Below are 27,699 nucleotides of genomic sequence, written 5' to 3' on the forward strand. Positions count from 1 at the left end.
CACTTCTGTTGTTCTATCTGGAAATATTTTCACTGATTCAATCAAATGTTTTTAAAATTCTTTTTTATTCTGGAAAAAGACATGTCTGTGGGAGGGCCTACCCAGAACAGCACTCAATTCCAGAGCTGATCACATTAATCTGTCAACATTTTCCCTGTAGCAGGTAAGACTTATTTCTGTGGATGGATAGTCTTCAAACAGTTTTCTTTATTACAGTTCAGCAGAGCACACTGCAGGGTATCAGTTTTTAATTATACGAAAGCAATTTCAAAGCCAAAAAGGTGGAGAGTAATGCCTGAGAAATTTTTGTTTGTTTGTTTTATTTTTCTGTAGCATTTTGATACATGTAAAAGCTGTATGAATCAGACAGTCCTCCAAGGAACCTCTGGAGATCCTGCAGTCCAACTGCCCTGCTCAGACTGGATCAGCAAGGGCAGGTTGCCCCAGACCGTGTCCAGTCAGATTTTGAGTATGTAAAGCTGCAGCCTTTACACTTTTTTGGGATCCTGTGCAGTAAATTCAGTGCTATAGTTCTTTCTCTGATTAAGTTTTAAGTTTGTGGAGGACTGTCTCCAATGCTGGAGCAGAAGAGTGTGAGGAGCCCTCCCACTGAGGAGGAAGCAGCAGCACAAAGACTGAGTAATGAACTCCATAGCATTAACAACAGGGACCTCTCTCCCTAAATGAACTGAAGAAAGACTATTTTAGAGGTGGTCAACTGACTGAAATTTCAGGTTTTGTTTCTTTACATTATATCAGGGGGAAAGAAAAGGTTGTAGGGGAGGAGAAGTGTCCTGAAGATTTTGTTCTGATTCTTATTACTCTTTTTTTCAGTTACTGTTAATATTTTTTTCTTTATACCCTTTTAAAGTTTTGAACCTGCTTTGCCTTTCTCCTAATCCTATATCACAGCAGGAAATAAGTGAGTGCACTCCAATGAGTGCACTGGTGATTAGCCAGCACTGAACCCACCACATGAACTGGCCACAGCCCCCATTCTGTCCCTCCGTGCTGCTGGGAAAGAGGGGTTCAGAGAATATTAGGGGAAAAACAAAGCCTGGAAAGAAGGGAGGGTTGGAAGATAGGTGCTTTGATATTTGATTTTATTTCTCATTATGCTACTTTGATTTGATTTGTAATAAATTAATTTTGCCAATTCTGTTTTGCCCATGACAGTAACTGTTGAGCAATCTCTCCCTCTCCTCATCCTGCCCCACAAGCCTTTCATTATATTTTCTCTCTGTCCAGCTGAGGAGGGGAGTGATAGAGTAGCTCTGATGGGCACCTGGCACTCAAGTCAACCCACCAGAATGGTTGATGTTGCCTTTATGGCCCTGCTCCAGTATGACCCTGGCTCTGTTCCACTGGGTGAGCCCAGAACTGGGCACAACACTTCAGGTGTGATCCCTCCAGTGCTGAGGAGACTGCAGGGATCCTTTGCTTGGGCCTGCTGGCAATGCTTTTCCTAATACAGCTCAGGATGCTGATAAGTGTAAAGTAATTTAAATTTACAATTGTTACATTTTTGAACTCCTGCAACAGATAAAATGTACTTGGGAGTTTATATCTGGAAATATAAAGTAATAAGTTAATTTGATGTACTTTTGCCTTTTAAAGAGTTGCTGATCATTATTCCTGCTGTATATGTAATTAGTTTAGCCTATTCTTCTTTAATTTTGTTTCCAGTAGCTTCATTCTCACAGAAAACCTCTCTAGCACACAGAGGAAATACAATTATTTACTAGAGAAAATAGGAAAAATGTTACTCATATAGATGACAATAGAGTTTTTTATCAATTAAAGATTGATGGGGAGAAGAGGAAGAGACTTGATGGATTAAAAACTGGAGTAAAGGACAGTTTATTCCAAAGATTAACAAGACCCGTCTAGGTGTGCAATCAGGAAAGATTTCCAAGAAAGCTTAGGAAAAGCTAAAGAAGATTAATCTTTGTGAATATCTACCAAAGAGCTTTTTAGTTGGCATTTCAGGATTGGTCACACTTCTGAATTTCGTGATATGCAGGTTCCTTACCCCAAAAACATCCAGAATGACAAGATGCCAGAGTGTTTCACATTGGAAAGGGCCTCTGGAGGTCATCTAGTCCAGCTTGGTTCTCTGACTATGCTAGGGCAGCTTCCTATGAAAATTAGAGTTCTAGATCTGCTGCCAGTTGGGGTTTTTTTGTTTGTTTGGGTTTTTTGTTTGTTTGGTTGTTTTGTTTTTTTTTTCCTTTTGAATCTGAATTAACTCCAGGATTCTCTGATCGTCTTGCTAAACAATCCCAAGTCTCTTAGCCTCAACTTGTATGAGTGAGGCTCCAACCATTTAATTTTGTGGTTTTGACACCACTTCTCACTAACAGGTTCCTTCACAGCACATCAGCATGTGGAAAACTAAGACAAATCCCACAAAAGAGGGAGCATCTGTGTTCTTGTGGTGGAGAGACGGATTGTCTGCTGCTCAGCTGTGTGAGAGACATCATAAAACTTTAAGGGCTCTATCATAAAAGATGCTGCAGCCATCAAAGAGCTTTCTGGAATCCTCCCTGGAATTGCACTAGACTCATCTCTGACGTCTCCTGATACTTTGTTCCACATTTCAATTCCCTCCTAGTGAGATGTGTGAGTCATCCCTAACAGCACTAATCTCTTCAGTATTGATGTATACATTAGGCTTTGACTCTTCATTGGTACTGGGATCAATTGCTAGATTGATTGCAGATACATTCATCAATCATTGATGATTTCTTGGCTGTTTTGTCCAGGTTCTGTAACATTTTCAAGGCAGTGACCTGTTCTTAACTGGCCACTGGAGGAAAATGACTTGCTCCACTGGCTGCAGCAGGAATTTAGGGAGTCTGTGCGCTTTATGTATTTAGGAAGAATGAGTATTCCTGTGTTGGCATCCGTAGCCAACATAGCCATCTGCTACCGGAGGGATGATGTTCATTTCTGTGTCCAAGAAGTGCAGGAAGAACAGGGGCATCTTATAGCTGTTCTCAGGTAGAGAAAAATCTTTTTTAGAACATCAAAAAATGAGAAGGTCTCTCCATTTTCTGTGTAAATAATGGGTTTGAACAGGACTGCACTCTTCAGAAGACTCTGAGTTTCCAAGAATATGAAGCAGAACCCTAAACATGGCTCTACCATGGGTAATACTCATTCATGCCACTAAAAATGCTTCCAGTGTCATGGGATCATTAAGCTCAGCTAGTGAATGGGCAGAACTGTAATGTCACCATCTGCAAGGTCAGGGAAATACAGCTCTTGAGCTTCCTTGAGGCATGGTCAGCTGGAGAAACACACACAAAGAATGTATTGCATTTGGGGCAGGCCTGAGTAGAACCTGGTTGTGTAGCAGTGCTAAAAGTGCAAAAGTCTGCTGAGTTATTCTGTGCCCCCTGTCCTTTAGGAGTCCTTTCATTCAAAGCTGACTAAAGCCAGTGCATGAAGGTCATCAGCAGTAATTGTGAAGAGCAGACTCTTCACAAAGAGAAAGAGTATTATGGAACTGATGTTCTTTAAAATACATAGATGGCCTTGGTAGGGCTCTATGCTGTTTGGCCAGACAGTTTTTAATACCTACATAAGCTTAACTCTGCCTTGGTCAGGAGTCTTTACTGCTAACACACTGATTATTATCAACATCAGTAGCGTGAGGAAAAATTACCTGGTCTGATCTTTGCAGGAGGACAAACTTGGAAATCTGTGTAGCTTTGTTTTGGCTAGCAAGAGGTTTAGTATTTATTTCTCACTTCTACTTCAATAAAGTAATTATCTAACATTTCTCACAGGGAAGTCCCATTTAACCTGAAACCTATAGAAAAAAAAAAAAAATCTAATTTCTGTTAGTCTTTCCTTAGGTACATGTGGACTTATTACAGCTCTCCACTGTATTATTTTCATTTTCTTAGTATTATTTTTGCAGTAGTAGTCCATCAGTAGACCTTCAGAAATTCTCTTCCCAACTGAGAGACTGGTTCTGTCTGTAATTTACAATATATGGCACAGTGTGATGTATGCTATTTTAGAACGTTGTAGCATTTCCCTTTACCATAATTGCAAGGATCAGTCCAACCCAGAATAGGATTCATCTTTTTAGAGTGGTTCTGCATTTGAACATATAGTTAAATAATTTCCTCTATAATCCTCAGGGCTCCTTTCCTGAATTACTGTTTTCAAAACATTTATCTCCAACTTGGTACCTAAGACTACCAATTACTTTTATCTATTGAATCTCATTTATTTTAATTCTGTCCATCTCTAACCTTGCCAGATCATTTTGCAGTTTTAAGTTTTGCAGCTGTATATTTGAGAAGTATGATTTTTAAATATTTTCTAGGCTACTGTGCTGTGGTACATGTCCAGTTGCATTAGGATAATAGGAAATCTTGTAATTCCCTGTTGAACAAGGAACCAGATGAGCAGACCTTGTAAGACAATATTTCATCCTGACTAATGTGATTTTTGTTTTATTATTTGGAGTTATGATTAAATATTATTTTAACACAGTAAAACAGTAAAACATCTTCATAGTTCAAAGTCTGTGTGCTTTGCAAAGATTTGAAACTTAAATTTCTTATGGGAAAGAGTCAGGCCTCAGACCTTCTCAGACAATAAATATCATCCTTATGGTTCTCAAAACACAAGAAGAAAATAAATTCACTGCTTGTTTAGTACAAGAAACAGGCATTGCAAACACCCTAGAAGGCAAGTTTTTCCTCTATTTTTGCATATTATTTCTTGAGTGCTCTGAAAAAGAAAGAAGCCAATACAGAGCATGACTGTGAGGGAAAAGGTGGCTCAGTGCAGAAAATCTGCCATGCAGGAAAGTTTTCTGTATTCCACCCATGAAGGGCATGTAGTCATCCTGGCCTTCATTTGTCACTTGGCAACAGTTGGTGAAACCTCAACTCAGCAGCTGTGTTCAAGATCATAAGTCCTTGTAAGTCACCTTAAACTCTTTTTCATTTTATCCAGATTGCAGGAAACGGAGAATCGTTGTTATTGCACTGAAGAAATTACCTTTCTGTTTGGGTTTTCCTCGTAAGCACCTAAGGCTGTGCACCCTGATAAATAATAGATAAGGTTGTAGAGACAGGTTCTGAGTCCCCAGTGCTTTGGCCTTTTCAAGGCAAGCACAGGGTAGATGCCTCTCTTAGTGAGGCTGTCAGCACCCCTCCTGGTGAAGGGAGTTTGCTGCCTGTCTTTGGCAGATGCATTACGCAACATGCAAAAATTCTGAAAAATTTCAGAAGGAGGAAGCAGCTTGCTGTTGAACTTTGTTCTCTAAATAACATAGCCAAATATTTCAGCAGTGTATCTCTGCTGAAAACAATCTAGTCTTTTCTTTTTAGACTGCAAGCCACAGCATAAACTAGAAGATGGCCAGATGATTAGAGGTAGAAGAAGTATATTTCTATTGACCCCATTTTTTCTTCCTTTGGATCACCAAATACTTTAGAAATGCACTGGAATGAAAGTAAAACCTATCTCCAAGGATTCTTATGTAGTTTTTCAATTTCTAAACCTTTACGTAGTACCTTTTATGAAGCTCAGTGATGCCCCAAATTTATTAAGTACATTAATGGGTTTAAAAATTTAGTGATATTGAAGTATTCTCAGCATCCAAGTGACTGACAACTGTGAAAGACACTGTTTGGAGTGTCTGTTTGAACTCATCTGTGTTTTTAATCACTTTCCTAATGAGGGAAAAGCCATCATGAAATTGCAAATTGGTTAGACTGTTCCACAGCCAATTAGCCAAAGATCCCTCCACAGTATTGCAACCTTCAGTTTATTATTTATTATTAGTGATTTACATTGATTTTACCTATAAATGATGCCACCTTTAAAGGAAACCAATGGTACATATGTCAGCCAATTTGATAGGTTGCACAGAAAATCCTAATTCTTTTCCCTCTACATTAGCATTACCTGTGAAAGTAGACTCAGTTTGAGGACTTCTGTCCCAGGGGGAAAAAAGTGATAGCTTCAGAAATGAAGTGCTGTGAACAGGTAAGAATTACCGCCACTGGGAGGTAAAAACAGCCTCAGCACATGCCAAAGTAGAAATAGAAAACATGGGATTATTAAAAATTCACACTGCCACCCTTGTGTACTTGCATGAAAGTAATCAACTTGCAAGACTGGAAATGAAAGAGGAAGGAAATGGATTTTCTTTCCATGTGAAAAAACAACTGAGAAGTTTTAAAATCTTAGGAATTCAGATACCATGCAAGTATGGACTAGATAGGTTAGGCATGAATAGAATAACTGTGTACTAGTCCTTCTTTTTAAAGAAATGTGAATGTTTTGAAAAGAAACATGAATGTTTAGAAGACACAGAATAACAATACTAGTTTGATTTGTTCCATTTATTCCTGTTCTGTCTCTCTTTTTTCTTCCTCTGGTGGTGGTGGTTGATGCACATCTATAAGCAAATTCTGTAGATCATCCTGTGGAGACCTTGGTATATTGAATTCATTAGAAGAAAAGAAAAAGGGCCTTCTCTTAAATCTCTTTAAATCTATTTCAGATTATGGTACTGCATTCAGAAGGTTGGAATCTGAAAATCAGAGGGATTGTTTCAGTTTCATAAATATTAGAATTCTGGCAGTTTAGCATGACCTGTAGAGTATCTGAAATCCTTCTGGTTCCAACTAATGTTATGTTATTCCCATGAGAAAGGGAAGAGCTCCAACATAAGGAAGAAAATTTTGTTGAGTGAATCCCTGGATGGCCGCATATGTCAAGTTAGTATTCTCAAAATATCAGTAAATTCCTCTAGAGAATTTGGGGATTTTGTTGTTTGTTTTTTTTTTCCCCCATCCTGCAAATATATGACTCAAAATACTACAAAGATGTGGTCATTTTAGATGAAATGGCATTAGAGGTGCTGCTGTGTGGCTACTATGTCTAACAGGCCTAACTCTTTTCTTCATGGTATGAAATGTGATTTTTTTTTTTTCTATTTTGGCACATTTTTAAGGTTCCTTTGTCTTTCTGCTATAATTCCTATTGCAGGATTTCTCTTTGATAACATATGGTCATTACATTATTTTTTTTTAAAAAATTTAAGTACAGCGTTTTTTGATTATGAACAAGGTGGCCAGTTTATTGTGATGGTCATCAGTCTCAATAATTACTAATCAATGCAACTGAAATACATGACTGTATTTCTTACTCATAATTACCTCAAGTATACAAATTATTACGGTTGCTTGTTTCTCTGTCAGAGAACATTTTGAAAAGAAATCTTTTCCACAGGAAAAGAGAATGACAGGTAAAATAAATGAAGTGTGTCTGCTTAGGAACAAGTGTTTTATGCATAATTATTTCATGCCTTGCAAATTAACTACATCATATGTGCCTGGGAATTACAGAAAACTGAAGTAATGTACCTAGGGCATATTGGAATTTACTATGTAATTATATTTCTTGTTGCATTTTGTATTTTTCAAACAGCTTGCAACATGAGAATCCAGCAAAGTTATGCCAGTGCTGGTATTCTCTATTACTGCTTTTGGCATATGTGTATTTCCCAGAAGTCAAATAAATATTCTGTTTATTTATCCTTTTTCTAGTATCTCTGTAGGTATGCAAACTATGGTTAGGATAATGATTCAGCAATGTAGGTTAAAACCCCCAGGAAGAGGCCAGAAGGGTCTGTTTGGCTTCTAACAAAGTGAAATGCTCAAAACAAAGGAGTTTCTAAGAAGGTTCCAAAAAAAAAGCAGTGTTCTACTTTTTTGTGTTAAAGTGCTAATTAAAAGTGATAGAACATTTCGTATTTTACTTTATGAAGCTTTATTTGAACTGCTGTGGTGGAGCTGCTTGCCACTTGGTCCCATTCAGTAGCTGTCTTCTGTCCAGGCTCTGTGGGCTGCTTTGCTTCATGAGCCAGCCTTGGCAGGGTTTTCTGCCATGAGCGAGACCCTGCTCCACTCACTCACAATGCCTGGATGCCATGAGTTGCTAGAATTGCTCTTGGTTTCTCCACTGTTGCTGTTGTTTCCATCACCCTTTTAAGCAAAATGTACCTAAGACAGAAAATGAAAACAAACCGGTTCTGGCATCCATCACAACTATCAATTTCTTGATGAGAAATTGGTGTATTTCTAAACGGATGAGGATATAGAAACAGGAATACAATTTGAAAATAATATTCTAAAAAGTCTGTGTAAATGCTCACTTTGTCTAAGCTGTAGCAGTAAAATTTGGTTTGTCTATCACCTGTGTAGACAGGAAACTTACAAATATTCAGGTTTGAAAATTATGGAAAAAATAATTGTTTTACTTCTTAAAGACCCAGCACGTACAAAAATGCTTCTGACAAGAAGCTTTCCTGCAAAGGAATATTATGTTGGTGCTCTTTGCAGTATTTATTGCAAAGGCTGGATTGATATTTCCGTTTCAAAACTTTCTTGCAGTTCTTTCGATAAAAATCCACTCCATAATGAAACATGGAACATCTGATCTCATCTCTTGACCAGTGGTTGTTTCTACCAGCTTTCCACAAAATTGACTGAGCTTAGGTTTTTATATTTTACAAAGATTAAAAAAGGTGTGGAGGGGAGGGAGGGGAGCAGTAAGAATGTAGTTGATGGAAACAGTTTGTATTCCAATTGTAGGATCAAAACGATGTGCTCTTGGCATCATCTGTAGGCCAGTTGTGCTGTAGTGGAATTAATTACTGTTTTTAGGGCATGAAATTTTACACATTGTCCCATCTGTAGGAAAATATTTCAACAGATTCATAAATCTTTATCACAAGACAGTAACAACTGAAAATTATAACACAGTAAAATATTATGTAAGATGATATAGTGCATCATTTTTTTAAATAATTTGAGATTACAGGGAAGAAGAAAATCACTACTTCCAAATTACGGAGTGCTGAAAGGCTTTTTGCTTTTGGTCTGTTTGTTTGTTTGGTTTGGTTGGTTTGTTTTTCCATTTTTTCTGCTGTTGTCAAATTATATAAACAGGTGTGGTGGTGATCAAAGCATTTGGAAACACTTCAATCTTTTTTGGTTTTTTTTGGGGGGAAGGTTAGTAATATGAAATAAGCTACAATTCTTATGTCTGCTCATTTGCATCTGATTAGAATTGACAAGCTGAGAAAGGAATTCTGAGTCCCCATCTTCTTGACAAAGATAGCAACAGCTTCACTGTTGTGAGGAGTTTTGGCTGCTAAAGCCACAATGATCAGCTCTGCTGCTGTTTGGGGTTGGTAGATGCTTGCTTTATGTGCTTTTTTGTTTTCCTGAACTTGTTTGTCTCAGCTGTTCTGTCACTTTGCATTTTGTGGCTTCTGGTTTGCTTGCTTTTTTCCTTTAAGGTTTCTCCTCTTTTTATCATTATATAGACTTGATATGATAAACTAAATAATTTTGGGGTTTTTTTTCTTGCGGTGGCTGGCCATATGACCTCTCAGTTCTGTTTGGATTGTGTCCATTACATACAACCTCAAACCCTTGGATGAGCCTTGAAGAAGTTCATGGCATGCCTTTATGTTAGGTATGATTAAGGTGCCACCTTTCAGTCCTCAGACCCTGCAAAGAGGAGCTGAGCTTTAGCTGGCCTACACTGAAATAATCAGCAAATTCAGCTGAAATTTTCTGGTGAGAACAAAACTAAATGGCAGCCTTAGAAGAAGATGAATTCAAGTGACACTTTTGCTGAATCTTCACTGTATCTTCTTTTGGTGTAAATCTACCTGGATCAACTTGGACAGCAATTGAGCAGAAACATCTAGATTTAATAGCAAGAGAACCACAGTAAAACTATTTATTTTATCATTAGAAGAGGTATACTAGACAAATCTAAGAGTCTTTGGAGAATTTAGAAAGAGGTGAGAAAGAACAGCATTAGGGACTTGAACACCTTTGTTCTTCTCTCAAATGCAGGTGCAACTGTCTTGATAAATATCACAGTCCCATTTTACTTTTGACTTTCAGAGTTTTTCTGTAAAAACAGAATTACTGAAGTTTCACACACTTTCAGGCTAGACATTTCAATCTAGAGGTATACAGCTAAACTTCCTGAGTTACAGAGGCTTTTTAATTGTTTTCTTAGGAGAATTACAGTGTTTGCTCACTTACGATATTAGAATTTCTATGCTGTGGAAGGGCTTGGATAGTATATGCAGATTCCTGAAGCAACTTTACTGCAGAAAAATAGAATGTTTGGGAATGTTTTGTCAGTTTTTCAATAGGAAATGCAGGTCAATCTGAGTATAGGTTATAAAATACTTTCAATTTTAAAACACTAACTAAAGTGACATTTTGAATTTAAGTGAATCTGCATGCTCCTTCTCCCTCATTGCTTCCATGCAAACAGAAGAGATTGAATTTTTATTCATAATCCTAAATAGAAAACCACTATGTTCAATAACCTCAAAATGTTAAATGTACTACATATGCATGTATAAGTAGAACTTTCAGTCTCTTAATATTAAGAAATAATTATTTACAGAATTTGAGAAATCCAATAGTCCAGTTCAATATTAGTAATAATGAACATGAGAAAAATCTGTAGACAAACTATACAGGGTTAGATACAGGATTCTCAACATCTGTAAGTATGTGAAAAACAGGCTGGTTTTGGGAAGGATTTATTTTAGGCACTGAACAAATCTGTGAGGGGGCAGAAATCAAGGCCGTTGTTGGGATTTTTAGAAGAAGGCCAGAGTTAACTCAAGTCCTGTAGTTTCTAGGTTTATATATGTTAAAAACCACTCAATACACCCTTCAAAATCTTTCTAAACTCTTCCACTTTATTCCACAGGGTAAACAAACTGTTCTGCATAGACAACTGTGTCCACACCCCTGTGTTTTAGGGCCTTGTTTCTCTAGGAACTTTCATGGAGCCTCTTGTACAACACCCTTCTCTTTGTCCACGTGCTGGATCCAACAGTAATGTTGATTTTTTTTGTTGTTTTTCAGCTCTGAGGGACAACAGAATCGAGCTGGTGCGAGCGTCGTGGCACGAGCTGAGTATCAGTGTCAGCGACGTGTCCCTGTCGGACGAAGGGCAGTACACCTGCTCTTTGTTCACCATGCCTGTCAAAACTTCCAAGGCTTTCCTCACCGTCCTCGGTAAGCACAAACCGAGCTGAGCAGAAAGAAGCAAGTGTTAAACTCCTCAGGCTCTGGCAAATTATGATAAGAATGAACTTTTCTAAGGCTTGGCAGAAGATAAATGTAAATGTCTGATCTAGTTTCCCCTGATGTTTATTGTTTCATATTGCTGGGCTGAAAAATAACATGCCTCTTACTGTTTGCACCGTGCAGGATAATGAGGTAGGGAGCACACAAACACCACGGAACGAGTGCTCCATAAAATGGACATAACCTCTACATCCCGAGCACCACGAGTGCACAGAAGGTGCATGTGTTCATCTCCTGACAATCTATTGCATAGGGCAAAGGGGAGAAAATCAGAAAGCATGAAATCAAAACGGGCTTTAGAGCTTTATCATTTTTCCTTAGCTGTGCATTTTTTTGGCTCATTCTGCTTTCTCTCTCTTTTTTCTTTTTTTTGGTCTATAAAGTGCAAATTTTCACTGGGTTTGCTGCTTCTTTTATGCTTTATCCTCTGCTGTTTTCCCCAAAGGTTATAGAAACACATAGAAAAGCAATAGAATTCAAGAGATGCTCAGGAAATAAAGTTTCTGCTTGAAGCTTTATATGATTCTATGAATGTCAGTAGCCCAATCAGCCAAAATTGCTATAGTTCACTAAAACACACCTGCGAACCTAAGACGCTATATGATTTTAGAGATTGATTTTTATTCTTTTTTTCCTTTTTTCTGTCCCTGAACATGACTCTTTCTTTCTTTTTGTTTTATTTTTATATGTGGATGGGCAGACAGTTGAATTTAATAGAACTAATGTAAGATATTCTCTGTGGCAGTAATATTCACATTAATCCAGCCAGGGAATTGGTTTTGTGCTTAGGATATGAAATACATCTCCCTTTCAGTCCCTGTGAGACTATTTTACAAAAATCTTCACAACTTTGCCATTAAGGACAAAAAGTACCCACTCAAAGCAAAATATTCTGGAATAGCAACTACCTATGCTTAATCTCCCTTCTGTAGAGAGGCATTTCATGATCTAAACAATTGAGGAGTACACCAGTTCGACCTTTTAAATGGCAGAAAGACATAGGAAGGTGTTACAAAGACAAGAAAACTCCCAAAATATCTAGCCAATATTTATTAATAAAAGTAGCTTTATCCTTAACAGTTCTTTAAGCTTTACCTTTGTTTTGGGGGAGGGTTTGATGAAGTTTTCCCAACATCATTTACTTACCTTCCAAGAGAGAAAGCTTCACAGTTTAGGATTCCTGCCTTTTTTCATTTTGTATTTGTAATTTCCTATTACAAAGGAACATTTTAAACTATTAAAACATTTTCTGCCAGAGAAGGGGATCTTTACCACTGAAATGTATTGCATCTTTTAATCAGATAAACTATCCTTTTATGTACTAATAATCTCTTTATTGACTTGTCTGCTTTCGATTAGAAAATTTAAGTGTCAGGGTATTGTAGTAGACACCATTTTCTGTCCTGAAAGAGAGGACTAGGTTTATTAAAGAGATATACTATGCAATAGGTGATGCTGCTTTGCTTTTAGGTACATAATCTGTCACTTTGGAAAAGAGATATAGAAAAACTGAATTATTAAATACAGGGCACAGGTTCAATTACTGTGACCGAGCCCTTTATCTTGCCACAAATGTGAATGCACCAAAGCAGTGTAGCTGCAAGATATAACTGACATTTTTGGAGATATTTAAATTACTGTCAGCAGTATTACTTTAAAATAAGTTATTCTTGTGTCTTCATAAGTTAAATGGATATATACATACAATGATCAAAACTTTCACAATTTTCTTTGTGTTTTATTTTTTGTTCTTCTTTTTCTTTGTTTGATTTTTGGGGTTTTTTTTGTTCATCTTCCATGGTTCAGTGAAAAGCAACAATTTTCATATTGAATATTATGTGTATGGTATGTCCAAATCATACGATCTGCTTTGAAGAACTAGTATGTAGCTGAAGAACTCTCCATAGTCGATGGAGCTGTGATTATACCTCTTGGTGTTTTGGTTTTGTTTCTCTGAAGATAAAGTGACTCCAGTATTTATTTTCACCCTCCCTTTTCCCTGTTTTTTTTTTTTTTTTTTATTAAAGTCTTCATTATTCAGGTGTAAATATCTATTCTGAACTTAGGTCAGCTCAGCTTTTTGTTGCCAGTTTAATGTTTAATTTTCACAGCTGTGCTTCTAATGTGCTTTGTCATCCTGCTTGCTGTGCTGAGCAGTTTAAATATTGTAACAAGTCAGACTAGGCCTGCATGCAGAATATACAAAGATAAGATATTTATTAAAAGCAATCTATTTCTCTTAGAAAATTAGCTAATTTCTGTTTTCTGTATTTACTTAGAATCAACTACCATTCAGATTGACGGATAATTTACAATAGGAAGAAGGTTTAACTGACAAGGCACGAGGAATTAATTATCCTGTTTCCAGAATTTAGAGCATATGAAGAAGTGAACTTTAAGTTGGTTGTGCATTTGTGGCAGCAGCTGACACTATCAGAGACATTTTGCTTGTTTGCTTGCTAGGTGTTCCTGAGAAGCCACAAATCACTGGATTTACCTCACCAGTTATGGAGGGAGAGAGGATGCAGCTCACTTGCAAGACATCTGGTAGTAAGCCAGCAGCTGATATCAGATGGTTCAAGAACGACAAAGAAGTTAAAGGTATTTCAAAGGATTTTGGTGTTATTTGGTCCAATTGTGAAAACTATACACTCTGTAGAATTTTATTTTTTTTAATCCGTGTTTGTAAAGTTGCTCCTATTGGGTCATGAAATGGGTAGGGGATAGTACACAGATGAAGAATTTACTGTAGTGGTAATACAACCATCTTTTTATTGTTTTTTCAAATAGTAAAAGCTGTTGTTTTGAGTTGCTCAGAACTCTGTGCAGCATAATAAACTCAACTGTGAGGCTTCATAGAAAAATGTTTTCTGGATTTTTATCACAGTCAGACCACTCATCCCTGATATTTTTCCCTTTTCATTTCCCTTGTGCCATTCCAGAATGGGATATGTCTGACTTAATTAATTCCCAGATTTAGGTTACATTCCCCTAAAAAATGTGACCAGGTGAGGCAGTACAGAAGAATGTGACCAGGAGGAGACAGGAGAATGCACTTCCCATAGGAGACCTATGGAGCCCTGCTCTGGTGAGGGAAAGCCAGGATGTAGCAAATGAAGGAATCTCAGCTGGGAAACTTGGAATCTTCAGCTGAGGCAAGGATGCTGACAGTCTGCAGCTAGAAGGAGGGAGAAGATGGACTTCAAAGGGGATTGGGAAAACTTCACAGGGGCTGGGGTGAGTTGGGCAAAGTCTGCTGTAACTGAAAAGCCATGAGTGACTAAAACTAAAGCTGACAGCAAGGATTTGCCTTCAAGGATGGAGCAAGCTAGGAAAGAGCTGTATATAAAAAGCTGTTTATTTCCTTCCCATCATCACTTTCACTTGGTATGTTCTTTGCTTAGAGCTTAGTTTTCTACTCCATATTCTTAAAAGTGCTGGAATAGTTTTAAATCCTCATTGGTGAATGAGTGGGTGAAGAGAGATTCCTGATGTAGAAGGCTGTCACAACTCCAAGTCAGCTGAGATGCTCATTATAAAGTAGATGGATGAAAAGGATAAGGTATTGGTAGTGGTTCATATCACCTCTATTCATTCTGCTATAAGACCAGATAAATAAATTATTCAGAATCCACCTTTTCTGTGCAGCTTTAAAAAACAAAAACAAATAAACAAGAAACCACCCTTCATTTATCTGATTTGTCTAATATTTTGGATTTCATTAGCTCAATAAACTGCCTCAAGCAAAGTTACAGAGTTAATTACAGAACGATATATCTTCCTTTACTACTCTACCAAGTTCAATGTGCCAAAGCAGAGCCCTGGTATAAAATTGGTGAATAAAGGAGATTGCAGATGATTGCTTAAAGAATCCTGTTCATTCTAGCGGTGTTCTAATATTTGTAATAAAAATTAGAATAGTATTGAAAGGAACAAGCATTTTAGACTGGAATAATTTGAAATGCGTAACAAGGATAGAAAATGAGTAAACAGAGAATAATTATTTTCAGTTCTGGGAAATTTGAGGAAATTGATGAAAAAAAGGCATCATCTAATCAAATGCAAGTAAAAAGAAGAATTAAGCAGCACAGCTTAATGTGTAAACACACATGGCAGAGCATAGATTGTGTCCTTCAGAAAAGATGGTAGGATGGATATACATATTCAAGGCATGTTAAGATTGGAAATAACTTCAGGCCATGTCAATACTATAACAGAAACACTAATACAGTTGGTCTAACAGCAAGGCAACACATATTTGAAAATATGTTATTTTAAAATTTATGTTTTAAAATCTGGAGTAATACCTTTGCCTTTCCTTCAGCTGACAATAATTGAAGCCAGCAAGCAATTTGTTGATTTCACTATTTAATTTATTTTTCTCAAGGGATTTATTAAAAAAAAACCAGGATGGGGAAAAAAAGGAATATGAAAAAGAACAGTAAAAGGGAAAAAAACCCCAACAACCAGAAATAGGAGGAAAGTACTGAGCACATTCATTTCAGTTCAGTTTTCTAGGTCTTCTGAAGAGCACATTGCCATTTCTCAAAGGTTAGAAATAAAATAACCTAACCAGTCTGCAGTGGCATCAGCAGAAGTTACATTAGCTTTGTGCAGTGTAAAAGGTGAAATGATAAATCTGAGAAAATAGATATGAAATGATATGCTAATGCAGCTGACATTAAAGGTTAGAAGTTCGTCTGTCTAGCACCAGTAAATCCAATTGTGTTCCACTGTATTATATATGCTGCAAACGAATATAAATGATGCACTGAGATCAGAGTTGCACCAAAGGGGAAAAAGCCACTCTAAAATTGTAGCTCCATTGCTATGACTCAAAAAAGGAATCATCATCTGATAGAGGAATAGTGTTTGATAAAGTAAGTGTGAGTAATGAGAGAGACTGAATATGAAGCACTGAGTGCCACACCTTTTAGTTCAGTGTTCTGTCACTCATATATGCACCAACTTAACAAAGGGATCCGCAGTTTAGCATTCTGGTGACATTTCTGGAAGATTATTAAGAACAAAAATACTGGAGAAGCTAAATGCAAATTTTTCATTTTGAAATTACCTATCTTTTTCAACAAAATTTGTTACGTGCTCTTTCAACAAAATTATATAATTTTTTTTTTAGGCTTCAGGAATATTTTGAATGGATTTTCCTCTTTTTTTTTTTCTTTTCATAGGTAGACTGGATTTTAAAACTAAATAAGTTCATTTTGTTGCAACAGGTACTTTGAGTAAGTTTCTTTAATTTTAGTATACACAAAGATTTCAGAGAGGCATTGGTCATTGTCTTGAGAACCCTCTAAAGCAAAGAGTATTTATTTATTTTTAGATAATAAGGCCATTTCATGTCAGAACTTGAGTTTAAATGTAAACAAAAATTGTATCTGCTATGTAAAGCCAGAAAAACTGTCTTTATAAAAGATGAGCAATGGATGGTGGACATTCCATAATTTCCATTTATTATTTTCCCTATCAAACATCAATACCTATGAGATATAACCCTGTATTAGTTGATACAGCCATATCTTTATGTGCACCCATCTGAAAGTCATGGAAATGGGCCCAAAGCTGATCCCCAGGTTTTGTCTGGCCCAGCATCTATCCCAAGGCTGAATCAAGTGGCTAAAGGTCTTCTTCAATTCAGATTTGAAAAGTCTCCCAGGAAAGAGATTCCATAGAAACATTTCTGTCTGGGCTAGATTTTTCAGTGTTCTAAAGGACTCTTGTGTAGTGCTTTCATTATTTGTAGATATTTCATGATATATATTCCAAATTTGTCTAGGTGTAACTTGTGTTTGTGCCCATCAGCTTTTGTTGGACGTCTCTGAGGGGATTCTGGCTTTTTTTTTTCTTTTTTTTTTTTCTTTCTGGCCATAATTTATGTATTTTAAAGCAACAGTTTGATCTGGTTTTAGTCTTCTCTTCCTTGGGTTGGGTAATATCAACTTTCTTAAAATCTCCTTGTACAGCTCCACTGATTGCAGTGTTTTTCAATGTTTGTATACATTTTTCTCTTCAGAAAGCCCAAAACTGGGCCTGATACTCTCAGTGTAGCCATGCACATGCCAAGAAGAGAAGGATCACTTCCCTTGACTTTCTGGCTGTGCTTTTGCTAATGCAAGGCAGTGGGATTTAGCTTTCAGCCCTGCAAGGGCATGCTGCTCACTAATGTTCAACATGTCCTGCAACCTCTTGGTCCTCCTCTATAAAGATGTATCCCTTCAGCCTGGTAAATTACAGTGCTTCCCACACAAAATGCATGTGTCATAGATTTCTTTTCAACCTTTTCTTCAAGAGAATATTTAGGAGAGAGAGGAGAAGCAACAAAACAAATGAAACAGTAAGCTATAACTGACATATAAAAAAAATCTGTAAAATATCCTGAGTTATGCTGTATACCAGTAGCTGATGTCCACCATTCTTACATCCAGTTGGGTTTGCACTCAATTAGAACATATTACAATCATACCTTCACTTATCATGAAGAAATAGCTAAGAAAATACAGCTGGTAAGGAGGATAAGAAAAAAAAATCCTGTTGGTGAGAATGCTAGAAAGTTAACAGTTTTTAGAATCTTATTACTGCCCTTTTTGCAGAGGAAGTTAATTCTAAGAGTTGAACTCTTTCACACAGTAGATAACTAGAGAGGGACTTCTCAACATCAGTTTAGGAAATTAACTGCTTTTGTTTTTCTAAAGGATTAAAAATCCACAACATCTCAATAAAATTAAAGTTGTTGATGTTTTCAGGAGTCTTCTGTCCCCCACCTGAAGTCAGCAATCAAAGGGATGTGCACATTACTTATAAGCAGAATATAACCTGTATAGGTGCTTATTATTAAATGTGGAAACCTAACTCTGGGAACAAAATCACATGTGTTTGCTTTAAATATTAGTGAAGACATTTGTTGTTTGATTAACTTTGCATTAGCTCTGGTCAATATGTCTCTTACCTACTAATCCCTAAATATTAATAGTGACCATGGCAGAAATGGAAATCTTTTAAAACTTAGCAGCAAACAGGCAGAAAAATTCTCGTATGCAAGAAATAATTATTTTTTAGGGAAAAATGGAAACTGTATAACTACACAGTGTCCTTGTCTGTCTGGAGACAATGATAAAGACCACCTCTCTGATGTCAGAGGTATTTTTAATCTAAAATGATGTAGCTTAAGCCATTGAAGATTTTCTTTCTAAAATTGATATTTCATGGAAATTTTATTTAGGTCATTCTGTTCTCTAATGGGATTTAGTATAATTTGTAAAACTGAAACCTCTCACTTTTTTTAGGGCACAGAGGACATATGAAATCTCAGTGTAATTTAATATATATGTTTAAGTATTTATAGATGTCTTTTCAAGCTTTCACTGCAATAAATCAATATAACAAGCTTACAATTTTTTCTGAAATAAACTAAAATCAATAAACATCACAAGTAGTTGGGAACTAAGTAAAACAATTCTAAAGTATGTGTAAGATGATCTCATGTTTCAGTTAATACATTCAGACATTTTAACTCAAATACTCAGTCTTTTGGATCTTCATTTCTGATCTAGCATGTATTTCTTACAACAAAATGTTCTGAATGTGAATCTTAACCTTGAGCTGAGATGATGCTTCCTAAGCATAGCTGAAAACTCCCTCCACTGCAATGTCGGGTCTAAAAACTCAGACTTTTGACTGGATCTGCACAAAAGTATCAGGTCAATTTAGAATGGTATAAAGCAGTGATTTTACTTCTGGTATTCTTGGGACTCATTTGTATATTCCAGTAAATACTGTGACGTGCTCTATTTACAGTTGTTTATTACCATTGATGACTATACGTGGTTCTATCAGTAACTTGGCATAATTCTAACCAAACAGAATAAGCAATGAATAAAGTAAACACAGGATTAATCTGTGTGCATGTGGTTTCAGTAATGTCCATGTATTGCATTACTGTGAGAGGCTGCAAGAATGAACTTGGGAAATTTAATGTTCAGTGACACTGTGAATATGTAAGGTGATGAGGGTGGGGCAAGATCACAGTCTTTTTCAGATGACCCACAGAGAACATTTATACCAAATATGGACCTAAACATTCAAGAGGTAATAATGAATGGAATTTCTGTTTGAATTCAGTATCATGGAACCAGTTTTCAAATTTTCTCTTTCAATATGTATCTCTACTCTGACAATAACAGCAAATTGAGGAATAACTAATTACTTTTATACTAAAGAGACCAACAATGAAAGATGGTTTTATTCCAACAACTGTAATAGAAAATTTAGCTGTCTAATGCTAGACCACTTTTTTTTCCAAAAAAATATTGGAAAGACAACTAACTGTTTACTCTTTCTTTCAGATGTTAAATATTTAAAAGAAGAAGACGCAAATCGTAAAACATTCACAGTCAGCAGCACGCTGGATTTCCTAGCAGATCGCAGTGATGATGGTGCAGTTGTAAGTTGCAGAGTAGATCATGAGTCCCTAAACTCTACACCTCAGATAGCAATGCAGGTTCTAGAAATCCACTGTAAGTAATACACATTATACATGCTTGCTTTTATAGTTTTGTTTTGTTTCAGAGTGTCTGTTGGAGCAAAGTTCTCTGGTATTGTGCAGATACATGACACCTTTCTTTTAGCCCAGTTCTGTTGTTTGTATATGGTTGGTTGGATGTGGTTTTTATTTTATTTTTACAGGAGTGACTCAAAAAAGTTTAATGAAAGCTTTACCATTGAGACCATTGTGGGACTAAGTTCTTGGTTTTCTTTGACAAGTCATGGAAAGAAAATGCATTTGTCTTTTCTTGTTATCATTGAAGCAATGTAAATGTGTTATTAACATCAAGAGCATCCTAATTCACAGTTTTCCTTGGAAGTTTCTAGAAACTTGAAACAAAGGTATAAATAAGCAAAGTCTGTAGCAGATGACCTCAATGATGCTGAATCCTGCTAAAGAAACCCACTAGTGTTATTGTAGCACAGACTCAGGAAGAAAAGCTCTTTAAGATTTACTTTTAGGCCTGGCCCACACAATTTTTTAATCTAGGTAATCCAAACATCAGTTGTATTGTATCTTTATATACTGGCTATTTTTTAAATTTCAAACAGCATTTCTGGACATGATGTTTTCCACAGTGCATTGTTCCAAAGTTGAATGAATCTGGTTTTCTATCTGTGTGCCCTGCTCTGAAGTCAGGTTGTCCTTTGAGCTAGTGTGTTTTTGTCTCTTATAAACTGTGAGAGACACCATCAGCGGACATTTTCATATTCACTAGTATTATAGCCACCATTTTCCAGGGTCCAGCTGAGGGTTAGTTTTTTGGTTTTTTTTTTTTGGTTGGTTTTGGTTTTTGTTGGTTTTGTTTTTCCTTTGTTGTTGTTGTTGGTTTTGGTTTTTTGTTGTTTTTTTTGTTGGTTTGTTTTTGGTTGTTTGTTGGGTTTTTTTTGGTTTTTTTTCTGGAGAATATCTGTTCTGTACATCTCATTGCCTAGCTAGCAGCAGCAGGCATCTGCAAAATGCAGACCAAGGGAAGGCAAAAGACCTTTCACGAATATCTTTCTAGACCAGGTACAATCAATCTGTTATAAACCAGGCAAGTTGTCCCTGAAGCAGGCAAGTGTTCAGTGACTGCAACCAGTTCCTGAGGAACCATGTCAAGGACTGCTGCCATATGTAACTTGTTTCTAAACAGGGATATTTCTATAAGCATCTAAGACTTGCAGCACATGTAAAATGCAGGAAAGCAAAAGCACTCTGTACACAGAAGCTGACAACTTTGTTAAAAATGCCATCTGCAAAAAATGTTTGAAAATGAAGAGAATGTGGATTAGCATATGTGCTAAAAATGTTTTCTGAAACATTCTAGCCATCATTTTACTGAGGGAGATCAGGGCCTTTCTTCACCAAATGGCTATTAAACACTTCTCCTAATATATTCAAATGCATCTGTGCTGCCAACATGAATCCCTAACAACTTTCTTTCCTTGAATTCTAAATTCTACAGCCATCAGCCACTGAACTTGCCCATGCCTGCACTTCCTAATTCTTTGCTCTTTCTTCAGTGCCTTGCTCAAGATGTTGGCACCACAGGAGATGAACCAAATTTAATGAAACACTAGATGCAGAAATTAAAAAAGAGTTTAAAATGGCTGCAATGTAGTGTAATGTGCCTGAAAGTAAAGGCAGGGCTCTGGTTCACATGAGCCTCATAAGGCAAAAAAAGCCTTTTTGTGGTCTTTTGTATATAAAACTTTCTGGATATTTGTTATTTCCTTCCAGTTTATAGCAAGGCACTTATAGCGAGGCACTACCTTGTTAAATAGCAGTGAGGTGCATCTTCCTCTAGGTTTGTTTCTCCAAAATTTGAACAACTCCCTTCTCCCTTTTCTCTGGCCTCCCTGAAGTTCTCTAACAAGGTCAGACTGCACTGGGCGTTTCCATTACTGGTGTGCTTTATGTTAGTGCCCCCTCAGACTGCCAGCTTATCAAAAGCCATAATACACAAGTAATTGTTCTCTATGATTCCTGCTTGCTCCATTAATTTTCCACCAATCAATTTAATATTCTCCAGCACTGATATAGAGTCGTTACACATAGAAAGAGAAGTGATAAATGTGCCAAAAGAAGCTGAAGTTTAGGACAGAGAGTGGAAGAACCCTTTAAAGCTATGGAGAAAGAAGTATTCTGCTATTGGTGACAAGAAGACTAAGATCAGTCTTTTGTTGTCCTTGTCCTTGCCACCTACATTTCCATGGTCAGCATGCTCAGAAGTCTTAATTCTGGTCAAATTTTGAAAGGAAACTTTATATAAAGAGAAGATTCAAGGAACTGATGATATGGTTCATCAGAGAGCCTTAAAAAAAAAGAGGTGTGAAATTATTCACTGGAGCAATACCAAACACTCCAAATAGAGTACATTACACTGGAACTGGGCTCCTTGATTTTATTCTCCTTGTGTTGCTCATCATTGTCATGGATATTACTTCAGCCACTGGAAGCTGGTTTTTTTTCTGTCAGTCCATAAGATTTCAAACATGTAAAAGATATCCTGTTTGTATCAACAAGAATCATGCTCACAGCACCTTGTGGAAGCTGATCCAACATCTATCCTCAATGCCACCTTGCAGCAGCACAAAAATAGTGCTGGCAACGTTGATGAATTATGGGACCTCAAAGTCAGGAGAATTTGTTAATCTGACAACCTGTAGGCTCCAAAGTCACAACCAAGTTCGTGTGGCATTGCCACCTGCTATTAATGTCCCAGAGATCTATAAAATTAGCAGTGAGAAAATGATAAGCAAGTCTCTTAAAATGGTCAAACAGAACAGCACGGGTGAGCATCAGTTTGTCAGAGAATGAATGTACAAAGATGAGGCATCACTCCCTAGAACTGCACTTGAGTTTTAAACACCTTCTTAAAGTCTTAAAAGTTTTATCTGTGGTACGTAGATGCTGCTCATGAATTATCAGTGTATCATCACCAGTCAGAAGAAAAAGGCAATAAGAACTTGTCTAGGCATTTCCGCCCTCTATAATTATGCTTAAAAGTTGAAAAGCCTGCTTTGTTTCAAGCTACTGGCCCCTGACAATGGACAAAATTTGTGGTTCCATCAAAACAAACAAACAAACCTAAAAGCAAAGGAGAATAAAAGAGAACAGTAGGAAGTGCAGGGTTATGTTTGCATCCAGTGGATGATAGGTAGAGGGAAAAAAATGCAAAATAATGGAATGAAATGACAGGTTTTGATATATGCCTAGTGAAAGATAGAATAAAATTAAATCTGCCTTAGATGCTGGGACTGTGTGAAACAGATATTGGTAATTAGTCCATGGAGAGATGTAGATAGAAGTGGTTATGAGCCCGCATAGCTGCTTTTATCATCAACTTTAGTAGGAAGTAAACTTAACAAAATTAAAGCCATCAGATATAGAATATGTTTATTCCCTCTTCTTCCCCTTACAAATCTTATATTTTATTATTGTGATAGAGAGAGCAAATAAGCTTTCCTAGTAGTGTTACAGTGTATGAAATGAAGCTGAGGACTAAACTTTTACACTCAAAGTATTTTTATTTTCTGTTATTCATATTTACGTGTATGGGATAGAAATTGTGCCTAAGTCCTGCTGCTCTTTGCTTTCCTTTCATTCTTATAGTTCCGTCTGGCAGTTGAGATTATCTATATTATTATTTTGAAGGAGAGAGTGGTCAATCTTTTTTTTACAGGGCTTCACAGATTAATTTTGCAAACTCAAAATATTAAAATAAAAGGGGAAAGCATAACATACCCCCACCCCAATTACGGGACAATTAGCTCCTCCAATCTTTTGATTTATTTGCCTGTAATTTATGTTATGTCTCACTTGTGCTTAATCTTGTTCATCTGTATGTTGTGCTCTGTGCACTGCAGGGCAGCCCAATTGCCCAAGTCTTTCTGCTGTGCTGAAAGGTTGGGCTGTAATTTAGTTTCTGCTTGGCCAGCAGAGGTTTGTGGTAGCATGACACTGCTTGCTGAGTTTATTTTTCCTGTGACCCTTACTGTCAATAGCAAACCTAAAATAGACTTATATCCCCTCTGGCTTTGCTCTGAAGTTTGCTTGTCAGCCTAGCTGCCACTGATTATTAGGAAGTGCTTCTTGTAAGTGATAAATACAAACCTCAAAGGGATATTTAATTTCATTGTTTACTTCTGTGTTCAGACTAAACAAAGAATATATTCTTTGTTCCTGTATTAAAGAATGATGGGTACGGTGCTTCAATTTTGAAAGCTTCTCAGTACAGTGTTTAAGAGATTGTCTAAATCCTTATGCACGCTCCTGAAAAGACATTTTGAGGGCATGTACAACTTCTAGTCCACATCTGGGAAGTCAATAAATTCTTCTCATCCCTCCTCAGTGTTGCAGATATGTTGTGATTCCCAAAAGCAGCATCTTCTCTTCCTTCCAGGTCTTATCTGAGCAGCAACCAGCCAACATGTTGCTTTGTACTGAATGGAATGCCATAAAATTACCCAGTGGTAATTACCTTACCTTAGTGAAGATTCTCTGACTACAGTAAATTACCCAGCAGACCTCAGTAAAAATTAATTGTGTAAATCTACCCCAGAGCCTGCTTTTGAAGCCTTAAAGTGAAATCAAATCATTTGAACTTCAAACCTAATCATCGTGCTTCTAAAATGGCAGCTGCGATGTGATCCGTGCTAATGGACTCAGTGAGATTTTGCTCAAAAGCTGACCACACTCCCAAATGACAGCACTAATAAGCTAAATATGTGTTATGTAAAGAAGTGTCTAGAGAGGCAATTTTGAGTAAATTCCATATTGGCAGACACAGATGTGCAGTGAATTGTCAGCCTGACAAATCTATAGCCGTCAGCTAACTTGCTTCCACAGGCTATTCCAACATGTTTGTGTGATAGGCACACTTTTTCTTTTGTGGGCTGTTATTAGATTCTTTTGCAATGAACATCTGGACTTGACTTTAAAATTAGGCAGCCATTCCATGAGAATGTCGGAATCTTTGTGCTGGAAATAAGGGTATTGATTTTGCATTAAGTAAAGCAAGCCCTGGGAGTGCAGCAGGCTGCAGATCGGATCAGCCACCTGCTGGTGCGGCTGTGTAGAACACGAGGTATCTCTGTGTGCACATGTGTCTGACAGCACCCTGCCCCTCTCACTCCTGATGTACCAGCAAATGGAGGCTTCCCTGATGGCAAGATGGGTCCAGAATTTCTGCTGGTGCAAGCAGAGTAATTTCATCAAAGGGTTCCCTGATGCTCGCTAGAAGGGTTTAGTAGACTTTTTCTGCTTGGCTGCTTTCAAGTTTTTGTTTGAACAGAGTTTCTAAAATACACATTCTGAACAAAAATCAGTAAAAAATGTGTGTGAATATATCAAAATATATTAATCGTAGTATATAATGTTCTGCACCTTCATATAGCACTACATGAAATAAGGCATGCTAAAAAAAGGCAAGAAAAGGGTCCTGAATGGTTGGGTGCTGGACTCTGTGTCTGTGATCAATGTCTAAAAGATTCAGAGCAGCCCATCAGAACAGTATATTTTTGACAAAAAAATCCTGTCTTCCTTAAGTCTTAATGTTCAAATCTAATGAATGTTACGTGTTAAATATGTTAGTGGCTCTTCAAGGTGCCTGTCTCTATCCAGACTTGCTGACTTTTTGTAGCTCAGAAAGGGCAGATTTGTGCCCATGCAAAAGCACACAAAATGGAACACTTCTTAGATATGTTAAAATAGTAGAGGAAACAAAAAACTTTTCTCTGCTGCCTACATATGGTCCTCTGTACTGTAAATGAGGAAAATATGTGTCACACATTCATTTTCTTTAAGCTGTATGGCCATTTGTCTTTTTGAAGCTGATTTTAATTTTCTCTTCATGTGTTCCTTTATTTTACTTACTTTTGTTGTTTCCCCCAATTTTGTGCTTAAAAAAATCTTCGCTTTTGCACTTTGGCATACCTCCTTTTCTCATTTGCTTTGAAGTTATTTACTTTCTTTTTTTTTTTTTTTTTTTTGACTTGTGGTATGTCTCCCAGAACTATCCCAGCGTTAAGTAGTACCTATGCTTTAGGAACAAAAGCACATTTCTCTTTTTTTGGAAGTAGCTTTTACTCTATAGGCGGAGAATTAACTTTTTCTGAAGTGAAGAAAATATGAGAGTTAAAAGAAATTTCCTTCACTGATGCTGACCTCTTTGGTTTCTGATCAGTCAACAGAGTTTGTCATTCTCATTTGCTTGTGACCATCCCTTCATTACACTCTGTGACACCCTGATAGGCTTACTGGCTAGGAGTAAAATCTGGTAACATTTGGTGTGATTACACACTGCCATTCTCTTTGTATGGAGAATCTGGCAAGAGATGCATCCCCAGATTCAGAAAATGCTTTGTTAACTAGGATAAGAAGGTGGCATAGCATAGCGTTCCAATTTTTTCTTTGCGTTTTTTTTTTTAACATGGACTCAAAATACCAGGTGAACTCAGAAAAATAACCTGTGCATTGAGTCAGGAGTGAAAATAGTTGCAATTCTTGTGAGAATTTAAACTTGTTTTGATGTTGCCAAAAGAGAAAATGTCTGTGTAATGATGACTTTAACCAATGAGTTTAACTACTCAATTCTCCAATAACTTCTGATACAGTGAAAAGACTCCCTAGAGTCAAAAAAAAATAAAAAATTCACATGAGATTTGCACATCAAGACATCAAGGCTTTACAGTTCTCTATTTCAAACTAGCACGATTTGCTCTGTTCGTACAACAATTTTATCATGGTATAATTTGAGTGGTTTAGGACTGTGATACCCCAGAGATCTCTGGAACTTGTTGAAGGAGGCCAACATTTGAAGCTTGGTCTTATTGATTAAAGCCACCTTTTGTTCCAGCTTAAGAAGCAAGAGGGGGCTGTATTTTCTGCCTGATGTGCAGACAGGACCTTGGTTTCTTACAAAGCCTCTGATCACAGACAATCTCTGTAAGCCTAAGCAAGCAGGGATGTCCTTCACTTTCAGTGAAAACCTGGGAGCTGCTCAGGTCCTGTAGAAGCTCATGAGGAAAAGCTGGATATTTTCATAAATGTCTCTCTGAATCTGAAAGGAAATCAACCTTCTGAGCACTGTTCCTCCTTTTCTCTTTCACTGAAGATTCTGCTGGGTTGCTGTGACCTTGAGAAGGAGACAATTCTGGTGTCTTCCAGTTGGCTCTCTCTCATACAACTTGATCCTTTTTACACATTCAGGTTCCCACCCAAGACTCACCCAAGTTGTGATACTCAACCAACCCAAACAGGTTTGGGTTTTGTTTTGTTTCGTTTTTTGTTCCTGAATTCACCCTGTGAATGTTAATATGGACAATAAATATATCTCAGTACAATACTTTGAGGACCAGCTGTCAGTCTATCTCCCTTAAAGGTGGGATGTTTCTGTACTTACCAGAGTAAGATGCAGATAAAAACAGTAATAATAAGAATGCAATTGAAAAGCTACAGTTTCAGTACTCTACATCTCTTCATATTGAATGAAAATTAAGTAAAACCTTAATTATACAGCTCAATAATTATGTAAGCACTTTGTTAATTAGTAGAGTTTCATTTATTAAACTTTTCATACTGGTGAATGCTGGAAACAAATGAAACTTGAAGGATAGTTACTGTACACAGTAAAGGATGATATCTGTGAACAGAAAAGTTCACTGCTAGAATTTGCATGTTTAAATGAGATCAATTAGGTTAATGACAGATGAAAATAAGAAATACATTATTTAAATGCAAAATAATTCATAAACTTGTAAGTCCATTTACTGCCAAACTTTCATCTTTCAAAGGGGATATTCAGTTCAAAGGGTTAATGTACAATCCTGACCTTTACCATCTGGAGGTTTATGTTCAAATACAGTTTACAAATGAAATATAATCTAATTTATTTCTCTGTAAAATCTTGTGTAGAAAATCCACAGGGTGGCTTGTCTACTCTGCATAAAAACTTTGAAATCTAGTGTGAGCAGGATATTC

At 36.9% G+C, this 27,699-nt stretch overlaps 1 protein-coding gene across 4 annotated transcripts in view; it reads left to right on the forward strand.

Moving 5' to 3' along the window:
• The window catches only part of CADM2 (cell adhesion molecule 2), a 569,139-nt gene that overhangs the window by 440,483 nt on the left and 100,957 nt on the right, over positions 1-27,699 (forward strand). For all 4 annotated transcript variants that reach the window (XM_064410951.1, XM_064410953.1, XM_064410952.1 and 1 more), the window contains 3 exons: positions 10,950-11,102; positions 13,638-13,775; positions 19,535-19,705. In XM_064410951.1, the coding sequence (XP_064267021.1) occupies positions 10,950-11,102; positions 13,638-13,775; positions 19,535-19,705 (462 nt within the window). The remainder of the gene's footprint in view (positions 1-10,949; positions 11,103-13,637; positions 13,776-19,534; positions 19,706-27,699) is intronic.

This window comes from Passer domesticus, chromosome 2 (assembly GCF_036417665.1).
Source record: "Passer domesticus isolate bPasDom1 chromosome 2, bPasDom1.hap1, whole genome shotgun sequence".
NCBI lineage: Eukaryota > Metazoa > Chordata > Aves > Passeriformes > Passeridae > Passer > Passer domesticus.